Source organism: Desmodus rotundus, chromosome 3 (genome assembly GCF_022682495.2).
Source record: "Desmodus rotundus isolate HL8 chromosome 3, HLdesRot8A.1, whole genome shotgun sequence".
Lineage (NCBI taxonomy): Eukaryota > Metazoa > Chordata > Mammalia > Chiroptera > Phyllostomidae > Desmodus > Desmodus rotundus.
In genome coordinates, this window is record NC_071389.1 from 186,489,831 (window position 1) to 186,510,423 (window position 20,593).

The following is a 20,593-nucleotide window of genomic DNA, read 5'->3' on the forward strand; positions in this document are numbered from 1 at the left end:
GTGGTGTTCAGTGTGCTGGGAATGCTGAAGGAATTATTCCTTTTTAGGGAATACCCATATAGAATCACAACGTTAAACCTAGAAGGGGCTTCAGAGGTCATTTTTATATGCTCCTCAATTTACACAAAAGGAAACTGAGGCCCAGAAAGGCCACTTGCCTTTCTTAGAGTAACTCAGCTGATTAATGATGATTCAGAAATTGAACCCAAGGGTCTGACTTCAGATTGTAGATTCTTTAATTTGTCTTGTCTATTAATTGATACTCTCATGGTAGACACAGAGGAAAAAAAAAAGACTTTTCTTTTTTTGTTGTTCTTTCAAGGCACGTCTAACTTTGTGTATAGACTGTGCTGCTTTCTGGCTGATGTTTAACATCTAAGAGCAAATAAATCTTTTTAAAAGCAAAACAATGGGATCAGTGGCTCCGCGTGGTTGAGAAAGGGCTTTCTTTGCAGAAGGTGTTCATTGACCATCCTGACTGCTCTCCTCCCCCTCTCCCCACATAGCTAAAGCATGAAGCTATTGAGTTCTAAGTTGAGTTTCCACCCTTATATGAAAAGTTAGCTTGGCACAGAGTTTGGTAGAGCTAAGTCTGACCAGCTGCACTCTCAGCCACAAGGGAAATTAAATGAGACAGTGCGGCTGGTTCAGTACAAATCAATCAAAGTCTCTTGAGAATGATCTTGAAAACACATAACAATAAAGGCACTCAAGGAGTCTTTTCATATAAACTAATTTTAGCCCTGGTCTCTGCGGGGCCGTGAATGTGGACAAAGAAAGTAATGTGTCTTTTTCAGTTTGACCACTTGGTAGTGCATAGTTCTCCATCAGTTCCAGGAGAATTTTGAGAAGAAGAGACCAAATCTGACATGGTCCACCAGTATCTTAAGTTAGATTTGCGTGTCTGTTTGCTCTCTTGAAACAAAACAATGGCTACTGGTCGGTCTGACTTTCTTTGCCCTTGCCCCATACATTGTAAGTGCACAATTCAGTGGTTTTTAATATACTCACTAAGTTGTACAATCATCACTGCAATCTAATTCCAGAACATTTTTATCGTCCTTAAAAGAAACTCCATATTCATTAGCAGTCATTTCCAATTCGACCTTCCCCCAGCCCCCGACAACCACTAATTAACTTTCTGAGTATCCTGGGCATTTCCCATAAATGAAATTGCATGATATTTGGTCTTTTGTTCTGGCTTCTTTCACCTAGTGCAATGTACTCAAGCTTCATCCATGTGGCGGCATGTATCAGTCCTTTATTCTTTTATATACCATGTAACTGTTTTAAATGATGTTTCCTTTTTAATTTCATGTATTTATTTTTTACAAAAAGAGAGGGGAAGGGAGGGAGAAAGAGAGGGAGAGAAACATCAGTGTGTGGTTGCCTCTTGTGCACCCCCTACTGTGGACCTGGCCCACAACACAGGCAGGTGCCCTGACTGGGAATCAAACCAGTGACTAATGATGTTTCTTGAGAAGAGGTAAAGGCTAAGTGTTCCTTAATAGAACCCTTTACTATTCTTGGAGGATAAAATGAGAGTACATATTCAGCATAAAAATTTGACTTTTCAAATTAACATTATTATTGGAAAAAATAAGAAAAATTAAATCAATAACTAAGAATGAACAAAAACAAAAATCTAATGGGACCGTACATCATCTTGTTTTCCTTTATAGCCTTAGTAAAAATTAAGGTAGATGTTGAATTCGTATATTACACTTTTTAATTTCATTTCATTTTTTTATCCTCTAGCAAACTTTTTTCACTCCTGAGTCGACACTGGACTCCGTTAGAGAGAGAGAAAAAAAGAGTAAGAAGGAACACGAGGCTGCAGCTGAATTTAGAAAGTTAGAGGTGTTCTCATCAGCCACATGAGACCGACAGGGGGTTGCTTCCAGTAAAGGAGAGAGCAGAGTGCAGACAACAGATGTGAGAAAGGTCCTCATAGCTGTCAAGTTCCAGCATCCTTGTGCGGAAGAAGGGGCGGTGCCACATGATTGATGTTCAGAGGCAGTACAAAAGCACGGGATTTCTCCCCAACTGCTTGTCACACTGACCTGCACCATCTCTCAACTGCTCGTGGGGTTTCTGTCAGCTTCTGTTGGAGGGGAGCAAACTCTTTGGAGAATAACTTTTTATTGTGGCCATGCCAGAACCCACTAAGGGTAAGACTCATCCATAAATCGTTTTTGTTGTACTTTTTAAATAAAAGGTGTTTACTTCGGTATTTCTTTTTAAGCAAGTCCAATTTCTTAAATAGACTATAAAATAATAGAATCACTCTGATTTCGGGAACAGATTCCTGAAAATAACGAGACCGGAGCATATATGAAAAGAATACCAATTTGAAAATATCTGACAATGATATTTTACAAACAAATATTGACAGAAGTTTCAAATAATAATTTTATCACTCAATTTTAAGGGGTTCTTAAAGTAATTTATGGATGTTAATTGCTTATGGTGAGCAAGTTGCATTTTCGAGTGTATTTTCTTAGGTTCAGTCACAAATTTTTCACCACGTATTTGCAATTTGTGTATGGGGGAGCGACTTGGAATACTTTTTTAAATGGTTAATAAATTTGATCAAGATTTCAGAAAAGAATTTGTGACAGTATTTCCAGATTTGCTCTGTTTTTTTTTTTCCATGGAAAGATATATAGACTCTACAGATGCGGGAGTTTTTTACTTTTATCGATGCTTTTGGCACTTCATTAGTTATCATATTATTAAATCCTTGCATGGAAAGAAAATCAAACACCTGAGTAAAAGAGAATATCTTTGAGTATCATTGATGGATTGTGTTCTTTAATGAGTCTTATTGTATATAATTTCATAATATGTGGCTTTTCAAAAATAATTAAACTGAAAATATGAAAATATTCTTCTTAGAAGAAATATTCCTCCTTTCTATAAGAAAATCAAAATTTTGAAAGTACTAATTAATAATATAAATAAATTGGAATTGGGAATTACTATAATAACTAATGAAAAACACAAATTAACAGCACAAGTATATGTAGTTTATTTTGAATGGAAACATCGGCTTAAATTTTTACTTCATTCATATTAGCCTTCATTGGTGCTCACCGAGTTTTTATTTTTCACTTCTATGAATAAATGCAAAAGAAAAATGAGCAGGGAGCAAAAAATAGTATTTAGTTGTTTCATTTTTAATTCTTAAAATTGCTTTTAACTGTTATTTTGAAGAACCTTGAAAAAGATGCTAGACGTTGAACCCAGGTTGAAATACTAACCAAAGTCTTTGAAATATATTTTCTTTATGTAATTAAGTAACCAGCGTTGACAGACTGTGGTGATCAGTTTACAGGTTGGCTTTACTTAGTGGTGGAGGGCATTGATGGATGAAGTCTTCCACCCGAAATAACCACACCAAATGCATGCATTAATATGGGAACTTAATCCGGACTATCAGGCAGGGAGTCCGACCCCTGCTAAAGTGTCTTATTTGTAATGCAAATGATTTACATGTATGTGTATTAAGTGTCCTTTTTATTTGATCTGTCACTTGACTAGCCTCTTCAAGGCTTATTTGGATGAAATGCGTTCTATGTTTCCTGACTAAGGACAGAATATTGTTTCAATTATCCCACATTTAGTGGATGAATTTGCATGTATTATTTTAAAGCCCACTTGGAAATGACAAGCTGAAAAACTACTACACAAAGAGATGACAGACTGTAGAGCCTATAATGCTAATTAAATTATTCTGATTGCTAGATGTGATAAACGTTTACTTTGTGTCTGACTACTCGATCTGATCCATTCCACTTTTAGAGACAGTGAAATTTAGAGCTACAAAGAGGAAACTATATCTTTAACTTCAGCTTCCCGCCCCCCAACCAAGACATATATTTTTCATAAAGTAACAGAGATACAAAGTAGTCATGATTTTTCTTTTTTTTGCTGTAAAAGCACTGTTGATATTCTGTGTAGGAGTCCCCCCACCCAGGACAGTAATTTTACACCCATAGATTCTTGGTTGGTTTAAATTTGGGTGGTGGGAGTGGAGATAAAAAGAGGATTACTGATATATTTAAAATCCTTTGAGGAAGTACAGAGACTTTAAAAATTTGTTTCCTCACCAGCAGAACTGATTCTTAAAGAAACTGCACCTTGAAGAGTTTTCCTGGTGAAAACGTTGCATTTTAATATTGTTGTGAACAGAATAGCAAGGACTGTGTCAACTCAGGAACTATTCTGGTCTTTGTACCTTCTCCTAACTGATTTCATTTTTACTGGGGTTGGTTTTGTTCCATGGAAACATCCCTCTGAAAGATAGCCTCAAGAAGCAAACTTGCCTCCACACCAATTCTTCAGAGTCACTTCATTCTGCAGAAACATTCCCAAGGGACAGGTTCCTCCAGCCCCTACAAGTCGTGCCATCCCTCTTCCCCATGCCCAGGAAGGACAGGACCACTTGCTGTCACTCTTGATAGACTACATGGGCTGTTTGGCCCTCCTAGGATCCAGGAGGACCTGGCAACTCTTTGAAAGAGGCTGAGTTTTCAGCACCTGAAGTTGCAAATGATGTATCTCTCAACTGCCTCCCAACCTACGGTGGCCTAATTCTGGGACCTTCGTGTTGTCGGGTCTTGGAAGAGCTGGACCTTTTAAGGAGGAGGGAAATATAGGTGCAACTTTGGGCCTCAAGGAGGAACTCTGATGGAAGTGATTGGATCCTTGTTTGGACACTTGAAAATATTCTGGATGACTTGTCAACCCCTTTTGGAGGAAGAAAGTATTATTTTTAAGGAGCAACCACTTCCCACTCCCTCCTCTCCACCTTTATCAGTTGTGTATTCTTTAGGGAATGATATTATTTGTACTACCAGTTCTAAATAAAAGGCCTCTCTTACACTTTGAATTCATGCAGAACCTGAAGCCTTATAATTTCAAATTTCAAGTTATTCTATTCTCATAGTGAGAGAAGACGTGGGGAAAAAACCTTGAGATTTGTGGGAATGCTTTGAATACATGTATATATGTATCAACCATTAAGGGAGCACTTACCATGAGCTAGTTGCTGGGATTTTAGAAATATGTTCAACATGGTCTCTGTTTTAAAAGCCCTCACAGCCCCTGGGTTCTACTCTGAAGTTTAAAAACAAAAAATCACCTTTCACTGGAAGTTTCCCTTTCCTGTCAAAAAGCAATTTTATCAACATGAAATTAGAAAATACCAAAAGCCTTTGTTCTGTGGGAAAATCTCTAATAGTTCAAAAATACAATAAACGGCTCTTAAAACCCCAGAAGGTGATTCTTCAGAATTTTATCTCTGTAGTTTGTAATAATTAAACCATAACACCTGGTTCCTAATGTACTTAGACAATTGTTAACTGTCTAAATCTAAAGATACTAGAAAAACTCTCTTCTAAAATGCCAATTTGAGGCTTCAACACAAATTTTACTTTTTGTTACATATCGGGCCCTTCTATATTTTATGTACTTAACTTGCAGGAAAAAGGCAACAGTTCTTCCTTGGTGTTTGTGTACCATTCAAGAAACCCTTGGGAGACTCACTGCCATTTCTTTATCATCCATGTGAGATCTCTTCTTGCAAACTCAACCACGTGGAAAGACATATCTCCATTTATGGCCAGAATTTTAAGGGGCCATGCTAATAACTCTAAGAATCCAAGGGATGGCATGGCCGTGACAGATTCTTTGGCTATATCAGCATGCGATACCTAATTTATCTTGGCCCTTTTCAGTAGGAATAGCTACTGAGTTTCCAGCACGCAGTAATGGAGAATAACTTTAAGTCCAAAGGGCTGTTTCGCTTGCTATATCTTTCTTTCTTGGTTCCCTAGAGATTTCATCACATTTTAAAATTCTGCTAAGCCCCCGAACTATCCCAATGTGGAGCAGCATTCATTACCTCTTGCCTCTTTCTCAGCATTGCTCAGGGATTAATCATTACCAGAAAAGAAACCCTGGTGATGGGAAATGTCCCTCTTACCTTTCCTCTTTGACCTTCCTTTTCTAGCCGCATGAGACTGAATGGTTTATTTCAAACACCAAAATAAATTTGCCTTTAGAAAATCATCTAATATATAAAATATTACCTTTCTCTCAAATTGGGGAAAAGTTAATTTGCAGGAAGTAAGAGAAAGAACAGGAGAAGAGGGAGGAGGTATTTTATCAAGGGCAACTCTTCTCCTATTTTGAGGGGTTCCTTTAGGCCAAGTTAAAGATTTGGAAGATACAGAAAGAAGTGTGATGAATGTCACGATACCGTTCTTCCCCTGAGAAAACATTGTTACGCTGTACTGGAGCGGTATGGTGTCGATTTGAGCTGTCTGTTGTCAGGAAGAATACTCTGGGGCAGATGCACACTGGAGGGACTTAATACTTGGCAAAATCATTCTTTTCCAGTAGCCTGATTTCACGACTGTCCGGACTGCACCTGTTAGGAAGATAAATAAAGGATTGGCCGATTCTTTCCTTTAATGCGCCCTAAATATATCGCCTTAAAAAACCTTGGGAAAAACAGGTTGTATCCTTACTTCTCATCCAGTAAGTCAGACGAAGTCTGCCCCTGGAACTTTCAAACAGCAGCAAAGTAGGCGAGTAAGAAAGTTCATGGAAGGAGCGAAGGTCGAAGGTTGGTGCTCTGGGACTCTGAGGGACCCAAGCGGAAGGACAAAGTGTAGTATTGTGCGCAAGGGTCCTCGGCTCTCTCAACAGCTCATTGCATTTTGTCATGAGACATGGCCTTGAGACATTTTCTTTTAGACTCCTTATGAACAACTGACAGAGTTTTCTTATTTATACCAATTTCAAAGTCCCTGAAGCTGACATGAGTATTGGAACAAACTACTCAGGCTGAATTCGCTTTAAAAGAAAAAAAACCAACACTTGGGCACAAAAATAAATAAATAAACGGTCCCTTTAGAAACTTGAGTGAATATGAAACAATGTTTTTGTAATACATCCTTAAAGAAATATATACTTTTTTAAATTTCAGAGAGTTGTGGGAAAAGGCTGCTCTGAAAGGAAATAAGTGCTGTTGTTTTTGCAGCCCTAGAAAACGTTTTTGTTATTTTTGCTTAAACTTCTGGTGATTGTTGTATTTAACATTTATTTGTAGGCACTTTATGGACACACAGAGAAGAATTTTTATTATTGTTAATAATTACTATTTTTGTCTGCGCTCCCCCCTAATTAGTCTATGAAACCTATATTAATAGACACAAAATACTCTTGGCAGCCAGTGTGGTAATTCTAGATCTCATCTCTAGATATGCTTGGGTGAGTAGGTAATAAGAACAGGATTAAAGCTCTGGCAGTCAAAAATAAGCAGAAAACGTGTAATTTTTAATTTCATACGTGTGGCTGAGGGGATAAGGCCTTGTCTTCTTTCTGTCTTCACTTTGGCAGTTTGTGATGGAAACAGATGTCTTTTCTGCAGGAGTCCTTGGCTGGTTCAGAGTATTGCAGTTCCCTAAAAGTTGAAAGTATAATGATTAAGGGATATGAAACTGTTACACAGATGAAGAGACTTTGTCACTTAATTTCCTACATGTATGCAAATGGTCTCATCACCAGAGAGAACAGGGCTTCTGTCCCCAGAGCTTTTTCAAAGGCAGCCTCAAAACTTCAGCGATGATATTGTCTTGTTGCACCCAAGTCTCTTTTGCCTGGATAGGCCTGGTTATCATTGACAAAGAGTGTTGTTTTGGATAGCCGCACGGATAGACAACACGCCACATTTCAGGGTGTTCCCATCTGCCGGGCAGGTTCTTTGTGTGCTTTTATATGCATTTCCACGGTGAAGTCTTGGGCTCTCTCAGAATGGGGTGTGAGGTAGTTGATCTGGCAAAGAGAAAGACCAGGACCATTTATTCACATGCGTATTTCTCTCTCTAAAATGAGTTCACAAAAAGCTACCTGTAACCTGACTTTCATTATGCCTTTCAAGGCTGAGTTGCTGCTCTTGTGTTCTGGTAGCAATGTGTCTCCCTCTGCTCTAGCACTGCCCCACCCTACAGGGATTCCAGTCTGAAATCCACTTTGGTGAGACTTCTCCCTTCTAATGCTCCCTTAGCAATCTTTCTATGGGACTAGCTGGCACACCAATACAATATCTAAAATTATGTCTAATAACATGTCGATGTTAGATCTTATAATTTTGTTTTTTTCATTTTTTTGTCTTTATGTTAGACATTTACGAGAACCTGGGGCTATGTGGGGCTAAATTTTATTTCTCAATATCATCTAATTCTTCCTCTAAATAACATCAAATCTTTGAAAAATTTTCTCAGGAATTCTTTGCTTGGGTTAGCTAACAGCTTCTGCCTTCTATAACATCTTATATACTTTGGAACAGAATTCTCTGCTTATAACTAAAAATTTGATTATGTGTATGATTCCCCATTTTAATTTCTCATTTTTTCAGTTAGATGTCATTAGAGTTGTTCTGCATATAGTGTATATTTTGGGTTTTTTGCATATTAAATTAATTATTAAACATTGATATAAACAACAATACTATTATTCATAGAACATTCTAGACAGTTTGAAGTCCAGTTGCATAAGTACTGAGTTACTTACACTTCATATGCCTCAGTTTCTTCATCTGTAAATGAAAATAATAGTAGTACCTACCTCATTGGGTCTCTATAAGAATTAAATGAATTAAACCAGGTAAAAAGCTCAGAACAGGACTCAGCTCATAATAAGAACTGCCTTTTCCTTCTAAAGCAGCAAACTCAGAAATGTTGTCTGTTAAAGGTGCTAAATGCTTCACATTTAGTGTAAATGCTGAGGGTATTTCTACTGATGTATGACAACCACTATAAGATACACAATCACTACTCAGCTCCTTACCTTGTGTTAACATCTGTAACACATTGCAAAACAGTTGTTACTATCATAGCCATAACCGATACCACCAGAAGCCCCCCTTTTTTTTTAAACCTGAGGTGAAGCATCTTAGCTTTCACCCAGGGATAAATAAGAGTTCTGTGCTCACTGAGCCTCTGGTGTGTTCCCGCTGAAAGGTGTCATGTCCAGCTGAGGCTCTCCAGTTGTTAGAGGATGACACCCAGTTGTTTGTTCACTGTCCCATTGTGGGGTATGACCTTTCTCGGATAAAAGAATCACCCTGTACATGTCACTAAATCCGCCACCAAGGGTTAACTAGCTTGGGTTCGTAGGATGTTAAGATTTCTCTCCCCACCAGGGGTGCTTTTGGGCAGGTAGGGTCTTCCTCCTATCTGAATATTTCTGAGATAACCCCATAAAGAACTCTCCATGGTCACATAATGGACGTGGTGGGTGATTGATTGAGTGCCGCTGTGTTTACTGCTGTGGAATTTTATTTTTATGACCCCACCTGGCATTGGCACTGTCCTTCCTCTATTTTTAGAAAGTTACCCAACGCGAAGCCCAGCAGTGCCTGGGGGCAAGGCCTTTAAGGAACGTATCTGATAACCGTATGACCACCACCCAAGAGTGATGTGACGGTGGTGATGGTCAGCCCGGGAACAGACCCCCAGGAAAAGCAGAATCAGGGACTAAACGAGGAAATTGTTATTCAAGTCACTTTGGCAATAACTTCCTCTTGACCTGTGCAAAGGTTTTACACATTTTCAATGTAAGTGAAGGTTTTCCCACACTACTAAGCCATTCAACCCCCATTCGACTGTTACTTTAAAGCATGTAAGAATAAGGAGAAAGTGACAAGTCATCAGGTCTTAGCAAAAGGTCTTATTTTCATCCAGCCCCTTGTTAATAGTGAGAAGCTGTTTTTTGCAATGTAATGCTAATCACATTTCAACCCTCTTCCTGTGTGGAATGACATCTTGAGTTGAAATATTTGTAATTAGAAAGACATAAGAACAAGTTGACTAGGAGGAAAAAAAAAACAATTCTGTGGATTCAGGGAAATTCCATAACATTGAATAATGAGCCACTGAAATTTTACATGTGTGATGCACAATGAAACTTCATCTACTCAGAACCATAAAGTACAGTCTTTGGCAATATTTAGCCACAGTAAATAAATATGGATTAAACTGATTGAATCATTCTGAATAGCTGGATTCTCTGGATAGCCCAAAGTTTTTGTTCTTGAACCTTAGTATTTCAATTTGGATAGAAACATACCTAAAACGTAATATATTATTACTCCTTGCTTTTAAAAACAAAGTAGAACGGATATAATTTAACTTTGCTTTAAATTCTAGGTATCAGTTATTGTACCATGTGATAGCCTGAAACGCACATTATTTGCTTTTGTATTAAATGGGTTGTTATTATGTGTATTGGGATTTGTGCCCAACTTTTCATAGCTTTCCTGTTTCATTCTTTGCTGGGAAGCTGCTTTCTTCTTTTATTACTCTTTGTAGTCAGTGTGTGAAGCGGCCCCTTGGTGGTTTGCTCTGGTCCCCAGACCAGGTCATCAATCTGGCTGAGGAGGGCTGGTCCACTGAGTGTCTGCGGCATCACATTTAAGGAGGCACTCACTCTCAGGGTCGTGCAAGTGCAAGGTCAGCACCTGTGAGTGAGTGCCTCTTTAAAAGTTGTTACCTAGGCACCTGACCTGCCTCCCCCCAGCCCTCCCAGTTCCCAGACTAACTGAGGACCTGGGTCAGGGGCTTCTCTTGTGAGTAAAGCACTTAAGCTCTTAGTGTTTGGAGTTTGAGGGGCTTGATGAGCTTCAGACGAGTCCATCTTGTCCTTGGGGGACCCTTTTAATGTGCTGGTCGGCAGTTGTTGTCTGAATAAGTGAGGTTGCTAGATAGCTAAATTCTGAACAGGAGAGGTGGTGCGAGACAGCGTGGCCCTTTTGTCTCTATTGTTGTGATAGGAAAATAAGTTATCAGCCCCTAAATCAACTTATGGCTTTTGTTCTGACTGCTTTATTTGTTTTATTAATCAAGGCTACAGATTTTTTCTAAACAAGGCATATGACATGAGTTTATTTTTTTTTAAGAAGCGAAGAGCACGCACACAAAATATTTTTTAACAAGATTTACAATAAATTCTAAGTGTTTCTTAAACTTTTTGGTCTCAGATCTATTTGCACTTTTAATAATTATTGAGAAAATTAAAAAGCATTTGTTTTGCTTATTATATCAATATTTACTACATTAGGAATTAAAATTGATAAAAACTGTACAACATAAGAATACACAGTGTAAGGTTTATTAGCTGTCAGAGCATTTTGTCATCACACATATATCCCATGGAAACATTACGGCATATTTGTGAGAGGATGTGAGTGAAAAAGGCAAATAATGTCTTAGCATTAGTTAAAAAATAGTTTTTACCTTGTGGACTCCCCAAGGGGATCTCAGGGACTCTTGGGGATCCCAGACCATACTTTGAGAATTACTATCATAAATTAATATAGAATTGCCTCTAACAAATGTGTAATTTTCTTAAATCTCAAGGTGTAAAATATCAGTATCTATAGTCTATGATGAATAGAACAAGGGACAAAGTAAACAACAAAACCATAAAAACATTAAATTGAACATTAATTTTTGTCCAAAATTGATATCTCATGCATAAGCAACGTGGCCCGTAGAAATGCACTGTTATTTGTGTGGGCTGATCGTTTCGGTGACACTTGTGACTTATATAATCAAAACTCCCCTCAGAGTAATGAACACCCCCACGTGAACCATATTTTATATTAAAGCAGTTTCCGTTGTTCTGTTGCCTAGGCACCCGAGTCCCGACTGCAAATGTACACGGTGCAGACCCCCCCGTCAGCAGGGGATGCACCTCACAGTGCATATGACATATTTACTCTAGAAAGAAAGATAACTTGCTGTGTACTACCAACAGTGACGAAACAGGAGCTGGCCAGATAGAGCCTGATTCCCCATAGTGTTTATAATACATGAGACGTTCACGTACAGGGTCCGGCGAAGCGACGCCTGCTCCAGTGTGGTTGGTGGGGTAATAATATGGGTGTGATAAGTTACAGTTTTAATTTGAACATCTCATCTAAAATGTCATATGCTGTGCTTGAGTGTGATATGGTTGTGTTATAGAATTACATGTTAATGATTTTATAATAAAAAAGGGGGTATTATTTGTGCCAGACCCTATATTTTATTTCAAACCAAGAATTGGACTTTAAGCATAAGTAATAATAACTAAGAACAACATACAATATTTTCCTGTACCCCAAATTACCAAAGGATGATTTTAGTACACTTATTTTATTTTTAAAAAGTGACAAAAGGAAAACCACAAAAAAGACCTAGAATCCTATCAGTCAAGGATAAAGACTGTTATATATTCTTCCTGTCTTTTCTACTCTGACAGGGCATATTACATGATATAATCGTGCCCTTCATGCTATCAAAAAGCTAAATTAAATTGCACATGAAGGCCCATAACATATTTTTAAGCAGGTCAAGCAATGTATAGTTTGAGCCAGTGAGCCCATGGGAAAGAGAGAGCTGAGTTGTTTGTGTTATTTTGGTGAAGTGATGCATACAGGCAGAGAGGCAGGTTAGTGCCTCTTAAGCCTTCCAATCCCCTCCTCCCCTTTCATTTCCTTCCCATGGAACCCTTGATCATTGAAAGTAGAAATGGGCTACACTGGAGACCCATTTTCAGAGTTCTGGGTTCCCAGTCTTTCAACAGCAGCACAAAGGCCACATATGAGCTGTCTACTTAGTAGCTGCCACCGGTGCCCGTCAGTTAGAATGCCCTGGCACTCACTGTGCAGGCCTGCCATTGATGACATACCTGTGCTTTTTACAGTAGGTGGTCATAGGAAAAATCCACCAGAAATAGCTCGAGCCCTTTGAAAGCATTTCAGGGTTGCAGAGGGAAAGTCTATATCTGTGAATTAGACGGCATCAAAGAACAGCCGCCTTTGCCAAAGGAGGAAGGAGCTAGCTTTGGTTGCTGGTTTAGAACCCAATGGATTTTCATGTTGTTTATTAAAATAGTTCCCTGGGCTTAATTTTTCAGGAGACCGTGATTTCTTTTTGTTAAAAGAGTTTATAAACAGCAACTTGTATATACCTACTTCTTTATCCTGTTAGTATGTTTTCCAGTCAAGACAGTGGGATGAGGGGGAGGGAGGCCAAAAGCCAACTTCATTCACCTGGTAGAAAAGTCACATAGACTTTGCCCTCTGTTTTTGAAAAAGCGACGTATAGTAGGACCTCACCTGAATAAGTACCTGTTTGCTCTTCAGCTTGAAATGGAAGATCCAAGAGCTTCCCAAGATGAGGTCCCTTCTGATAGTCCCAGCACAGCTAAGCTGGCTGATAGCGAAGGTGGCATGCTTGGCCTGAAGGGTTTTTGCTACGAAATGTAGCCCAGGTTTTGAAAGAGGGGATTCCTTAGAAAGACAAGGGGTGTTCTGTCACAGACGGCCAAAACTCTAGCCCTAATTGCTCTCCTGCCCTTGTTAAGAAATGGAAGAAAAGTGTTGACAATAAGAAGAAATATAAATAATGGGATTGGGTGACTGCCTGTGAGTATACAGCCAGCAGGAGGGCAGACATTGTGTTCCCTGCGGGTAAGACAGATGAAGAAAGCTGCCCTTGGAGTGCCAGGGGCCGCTTCTTCATTTCTTGGCAGTGAGGAGAAGGGGCTTTTGTGGTGTAGGAGCAGGCTGCCAGTCAACTATATTTATGGAACACCTGCTGTGCGGAATTTGTAAAGAAGGAGACAGGCCTTGTCCTCAAGAAGCTTGTGGTCAAAGAGAGAAGAAAAGTCTCCATCTACTGTAAACCCTTTAGCGTTCACGACGAAGTGGAGAGGACTTGGTGATATTTAGGGCACAGTGTGAGCCTTCTCACTCAAAGTGTGCGTCAGGGACGAGCAGTATCAGCATCATCTGGGAGGCTGTCAGGCATGCAGAATCTTGAACCCAGAGTCAGAATCTGCACTTGACCAAATTCCTGAGATGATCTGTATGTACGCCACAGTTTCAGAAGCAGCAGAGGGGCCTCCAGGTGGTGAGTTTGAGATTTTTTGAAAGAAACTGCTGTGAATGAATTGTTATAGAGGCAGCCAATGAATTTTAGGAACATGCAAATTTTTAGAGGAGTGGACAAAGCTGCGACAAAGGCAGAGACAAAGGCGTGAATTGAAGTAAGACAGGGCTGGGCCTGGAGGCTAACTCGCCGTGGTCTGTTTTCAGTCCCGTCCTGTGCTGCTTGGCCGTTGCCACTCCTGGTTTCCCATCTCTCCACGGTTAAGACGGCAGGAATTCTTTGTTTCAAATGCCTTGAAAACTATTGAGAGTTCTTTTTTTTTTAATTTTTTCTGTCCCCCAGGATTGAACGATTGATCAAGTTATCTACATTGTACAAACTCTATATATCACAAACTCTATATATTGCAATGTCATCAAAATCAATTGTTACCATTTTATAGTTGGAGAGTGAGAGGCCTACCTCCTCTGTTCAGTTCCCAGATGCTTTCTCATCTCCCACCCCAACTCCAAATACGTTCTAACATGATGCAGCCCACAGACCTCGAAATAAGGCCAGTCCCTAGCAGATGGCATGTGTAGAAAGACACAAGTGTCATCCTCACAGGTGTGTTAGAGTACAACTCTGATAAAGATGATGATAGCTATGAAGGGATAGAACATATAAAGGGTGTACCATGTTCCCTGTCCCTGCAGGAACTCATTCATTCCTGCCAACAATCCTTAAGATCGGTTCTGCTATTATTTCCGTTGTATAGATGAGGAAATTAAGGCTCACTCCACTCCTACAGACAGGGCAACATCCATATGAAACTATGTGGCCATAACAATACAACCAATCAGTTCAGTGCAGGGGAAAATGCAGTAATATCTCTGAAAGGTCCATCAGCTTACTTCTGCCTCCACAGCCTGAGCAGCTGAGGGGGAAAGTGCAGCCTCAGGCTGCAGAGCCCAGGTTCTGAGTCAGGCAGACCTGGGCCAGAGCCTGGCTGCCTTCATGAGCTGTGGGACCTCATAGGGACTCAGTGCTTATCTGCAAAAGGGGATAACTTCCCCATAGTATGGACTTCACAGAATTGCATGGGTTATAAGAATTAACATGTACTAGGTGCGGCACGTAGTGGGTGCCAAGAAGTGGTTGCGCTTTACTCATTCCTTCACTGGCTGTAAAGTTGTGGGGTGTCTATGATTCTTAGAAGGAAAAGGTCTGGCTCCACCTACCTAAAGGCAGACATGCATTTTTCTACTTTCATTCCTGCAACCTTCTTACAAATGTGCCAGCATTAATATTCTGTAGTTCCGACTGCCTGGTGCACTCAGCTGTTAATGACCCGTTTTCTGTGGGTTTCTTGGAAGTCGAGTGAAGCCCTTTCAATTCTCTCTTTGGTTTGATTTGGGGCCTGTCACACAGAACACGGGGGACTACAGACACAAGGGGCACGGAGAATTCACATCCAGGGCACATTTACAGTTTCAGTGTCCGAGACAATTCCCTTTTGTTTATTTGACTAGAATTCGCTCACCCTTGGCCTTATTTCCAAAACAGGATTTTAAGCAACCACAGCTTCCCTTACAAAGTAGGCCTTTGTTTAGATAGATGCTGAGAAAGCACAGCCAATCTGATAGTTTGTACACAGTTGCCAAAAAGCCCTTCCTAATTTTTTTTTGTCATTTAATGTGTTGAAAACAACAATAAATGAGATACTAAGGAGAGAGGAAAAGAATGAAAGATCCCTGTCCTTGTTTAGTTGGGAAGGAAAAGAAACATAAATATATAGAGACAACTGAAGAAAAAATTAAAAATGATTCATGAATAAAGAATGTATTATGCAGTGGTCCAGAATGCCAAGAAAACAAGGGAGAGGAACAGAATGGAATAATTAGCTCTGAGAGTCTTAAGATAAATGTCAAGAAGTCAGACCAAGATGGCTGTAGGTCAGCAGTGGTAACAGTCATTGCTGGAAATTGTAGAGTCCTATCTATGTGCCAGGCACTGGGCCGGGCATTGTATATAGGATTAGCACCCTAGGAGGGCATTTATTCCACTATTCTCATTTCACAGATGGGGACACCAAGCCGAAAGAGATTAAAGAACTGCACCAGGTCACACGATGAATCAGGTGTAGTCAGGATTCAAACCTAGGTCGGTCTGACACAATCATACATAGAGAAAAAGCAAAAGGTCTCTTGGAAGAAGATTACCACTCTTAGTGGCAGAAAGGTCAGAAGATGAAAAGAGACACGAGCTCTGGAGCAGAGGGGCCCCAGGAGGGACAGGGAGGAAGTGCCCTCTGACAATGGCTTTGAATGCTGACCTGAAGAGTGCAGACCTAACCCAACAGGTAACAGGGACCCTCTCATGTACAATAACAGGATGAAACCCAGTTGTGGCCTAAATAATCCCTGCGCCTGTGGGAAAGAGACTGGAGGGTGGCAAAACTTGTCTGGGGAAAGGGAAGAGGTCCTCAGGCAATGGGCAACTGTTCAAAAGACAGTAGGTCAGAGAAACTGGCTTCTCACGCTTGGTCTCCTGATATCCGGGTGCTGCATCAACTCACCCAAAGCCAAGAGGTCAGCGTTAGAGTTCCACCTCTGCACTCAGATCTCTGAGCATAAAATGCCTTGACTGAGGGCTTAGTCTTCTGGTTGATGCTGGCACTAAAGAGCCTTCCCATGACGTGGCAAAGAAACAAAAGCATTTCTCTCGATGCCGTCTAAGGACACTGGTCCTTCACTGTACCTTTAAGCCACATCACATCCTGCCACGTTCTCATCTGCCAGCCTGAAAGGTTATATGTTTTTTTCCAATAAGTCATTTTTTCTCCTTAATTAGTAAAAAGTAGTGTACTTATTTATGGTCATCTGAACGAAAATAGTTTTTTTGAACAATAAATTGGAGTTTATACCCAGCACAGAAAATTAGTGATAGAAGGAGACGTTGCTACAACCTGGCAGCCCTGCAGCTCTCCTTTCCTGATTTCTGTTCCTGTGAAGCCGGTCCATCCGGGCTCACGCCAGCCCACCCAGACGGAGACAGGGCGCCTGGCCTGCGCATGGCGATGGCTCTTGGCCACATCGCTCATTGTGTGGCATTTCTGCTTGGCTTGCAAAGAGGCACTTATTGGAAAAAATGTGGAAAATCCTAGATCCAGACAAAGATAAGACTATTAGGATCCCACAAAGTACCTAGAATAGAAAAATTGATCCTTGACATTTAATTGTCAAGCAGAAAACAATTGTAAAAGATATCACCTTCTTTAACTGCCTCTTCTGCCCTGGAGGAACAGCTGGTTCTCACGCACGTCACTAATTCACTAATTCCCGATTCTAGGCCTCCGAGGGGACTCAGCAGGGGAAATACTATGCCCTTTGGTCATGGGGACTGCCTTTAGCTAGCCGGACATGTTCTTGAACAGAAGTTTCTTTAACAGACTTTGCCGCCAGAATGCTCCATATTCTGGATATACCAAGCCAGATATAAAACGTCAAAACCAGAGGTCTGAAAACCTCGGGTACGTGTAGGTGGGAATCTACTCCAGGGATATGTACTTCCTGAAATGGCTGTGAGAGGGGTGGCTTTTGTTTCCCAGCGAACAGAGGGTTTGCCTTGCAAAAGGAAACGCTGCCAAGACAGAAGACTTCGGATTCCTCAACATTCAGCCAGTTTGTCCCACGAGGGAAGGATGATGTCGCAGATGCCATGGTGCCTCTGGAAAGCGAGCTCTGAGGTCTCGTTGACTGAGCAGCAGCCTCAGCTCAGGCTCTACAGGATGTGAACGCCTTAGGCTCTAAGGGACATGCTTGACGCTCACGGCGTCTCGTTTTATGTTCACAGCAATCCTGCTCATGTAAGGTAGATGTGTGTCTGATCTTCCAGAGAAGGGAAATGGGGTCAGTGCCATTAAATGCCCTGCTGCTGCCACCTGGCTCCTGTTTTACCTGTGTTCTGTGCACCGCTAACCTCTCCCACCACCTGAAAGTCTATACAATACCATTTACTCACCTCACACCATACGCTACAAAGCACTGTGTCTCAGGCCCATTGATGCCACAGGTTGATGCTTTACCTGCTTCACCCTTCTTGTCAGTACAGGTAAGATGAGTACCTGGAGTTTAGCACAGCCAGGGGCTAAGGAAAGTAGCTTTTCTCTGTGATTCATGAGCCTAACACTTCCATTACTCTTTTCATTTGTAGAAAATGAGGTGCCCGCCCCAGCCCCAGCCCCGCCCCCAGAAGGTAAGTTCAAACACTACATCACGCCTTGGGACTGCAAGCCCAGAATGTCTATCCCAGCATGATCTGGCCTTCGGTGAGGCTGTGAGCTTTAACTCGTGTGGAGGAGCTGGATGACCACAGCTGCGCTAGGTGTATAATAATAATGATAATAATAGTAATAACAACAGCACAATGTGTTTACATAACCCTCTCACATTGATTTAATTTGGGTGACACGTCATATACTTATAAAAGCCTTCGAGTTATGGCAAAGTTGTCATTATGCCCAGGTGCTGGTGTTGTGGAGACTGGGTCTCCAAGGGGCTGAAGGTTTTGCAGTATTTTCTCACATATCGCTAACACCAACAAAATACACATCTTTCTGGTGAGAGGGGGGAGCGGGTCCCACCTCAGTCCAGGGAGATCACCGGCCCCTTCTCTACTTAACTTTGCCGCCATCGAGCACCTCCAGAAATTTAAGATTTGGGGGCCTCGGCTAGCTCAACTTCAGAACCAGTTTTTCCAGCTCTTAGTACCCTGTTGTCCACCAGGTGGCAACACAAACAAGAAGGACTCCGGAGCCCAGTGAACTTGGCAGGTAGATGCAGTGCCCGGTGGCACACCACAGGTGAAGCCTGCTTTTGCAGCTACATAGACCTAAGAGAACAGGGTTGAAGGGATGACAAGCACAAGTGGAATGCTAAGCTCCCAGCATGGATCTCCAGACCAAAACAATGAGCCTTTTCCCAGGGAGACACCAAAGTGCCTTCTCCCGTCTTTCCTCCTCTTTGACCAGGATGAGAAACTAGCATTCACTAGAGGATTGTTCACGCAGACTCAGAGACACAGAGAACAGACCGATGGTTGCCAGAGTGGGGGGGCATAGGGGGTCTGGGTGAAAAAGGTGAAGGGATTGAGAAGTACAGATTGGTAGTTACAGAACAGTCACAGGGCTGTAAAGTACAGCATAGGGAATATAATCAATAATTTCATAATAATTATGTATGGTGCCAGGTGGGCACTGGAAATAGCAGGGTGAATGCTTTATAAAGTATATGATTGTCTAATCAATATGGCGTACACCTGAAACTAATATAAACTAATATTGAATGTAAACTGTCATTGAAAAAAAAATTTTAAAGAATTATTCATAAGGTATTTACCATATGCACAACTCTGACCTAACCCTTCAGAAGGATACAGAGCCATCTACCAGATACGTATTGATAACTGGGTCCAAACAAACTGTACCTACCAGATGTAGTAGGGAACTCTAAATAGAACACATTTCCCCGTATTCAGTTTCCTTATACCCAAGTAGAAAATAAAATACAGACCAGAGAACAGTTCGATAAAATATAACCACTATGTTGAAACATGGGCACAACTCTAAGAACTTCACCAAGACACTGTGTGGTTTGATGCATTTAGTGCATGTGACTTGAATTGACAATGGGGCGTGAAGATAAGGGGTGGGGGGTCACTGTAGACTGGTCCAGCCTAGTTGAAAGCAGGAAATGAATAAAGCCTCAGTGGCTGATAATCTTTTTACGTAGAAATTTATAAGGGGATTATGAAGCTCTTCCACCCTGGAGATCATTTTCAGGAGGGCAGTTTGAGAAATCTAACTGCTCACACAAGCCCCTTTGTCCAGCCTTGAATACCAGATCACACGCTCAAAACCCTTAAATAGTACAGAAGAGTATTGCTATATGTCAAAACAAATGAAACAGGCTCAGTGCCACATGAGTTTAAACACGGGTAAGCTCAAGTTTAATTTTCTTTCAACCAGTATAAATGTGTGACTTTTTAAAGGAACTTCTTTTTTGGTAGGTTTCCTCCTTGCGTACACGGACATATTTTTGCCAATACTGTGTAGACTGAGGACCTACAGGCCATTACAGATATAACCTTTCCCTTCTGTTCTTCAGATCAGTAGCTGTCACTGGGCCACTAGGAAGTTTCCCATATTATGCCGTATTTCATATTCATTGCACAATATTGACTTCCTGTTGCTCAAACAAGTCTCCTACTAAACTCTGCTAAAAGTGTCTTTTTTAGTTAACTAAGATTCAGATCTACAGTCAGTCAAAAGAGAGGGAGTTCGTGCATGAAAGAATTCTTTTCTTACAGATACCACAAGTCAGATACCCTGTGCAGGTGTCTAAACTGATACAATTCTGAACAGAGAGAAACACAAAGTAAATGGTCTCATGATACAATCTGATTTTACTGCTGTCATACTGCACCTATCGCCACTCATCTCAACCCAGAAGATTAATATGTGCACCAAAGTATTTTCTTTGAAACTCTTGTACAATTACAGCTTTTATACCCTGGCTATATTATGTTAATATAACATAATATAATTCTATAATATTATTTAGAGGTAAACACTATTAGAACCACTACATGCATCAAAATTCCTT

General features: G+C 40.7%; 1 protein-coding gene across 6 annotated transcripts in view; it reads left to right on the plus strand.

Annotated features, from left to right (window-relative positions):
• The first annotated feature begins 2,058 nt into the window (after positions 1-2,058).
• MYBPC1 (myosin binding protein C1) overlaps positions 2,059-20,593 on the plus strand; it is a 77,667-nt gene continuing 59,132 nt past the window's right edge. For all 6 annotated transcript variants that reach the window (XM_053921961.1, XM_045186884.2, XM_071221089.1 and 3 more), the window contains exons 1-2: positions 2,059-2,171; positions 18,144-18,185. In XM_053921961.1, the coding sequence (XP_053777936.1) occupies positions 2,153-2,171; positions 18,144-18,185 (61 nt within the window). In that variant the 5' untranslated portion in view covers positions 2,059-2,152. The remainder of the gene's footprint in view (positions 2,172-18,143; positions 18,186-20,593) is intronic.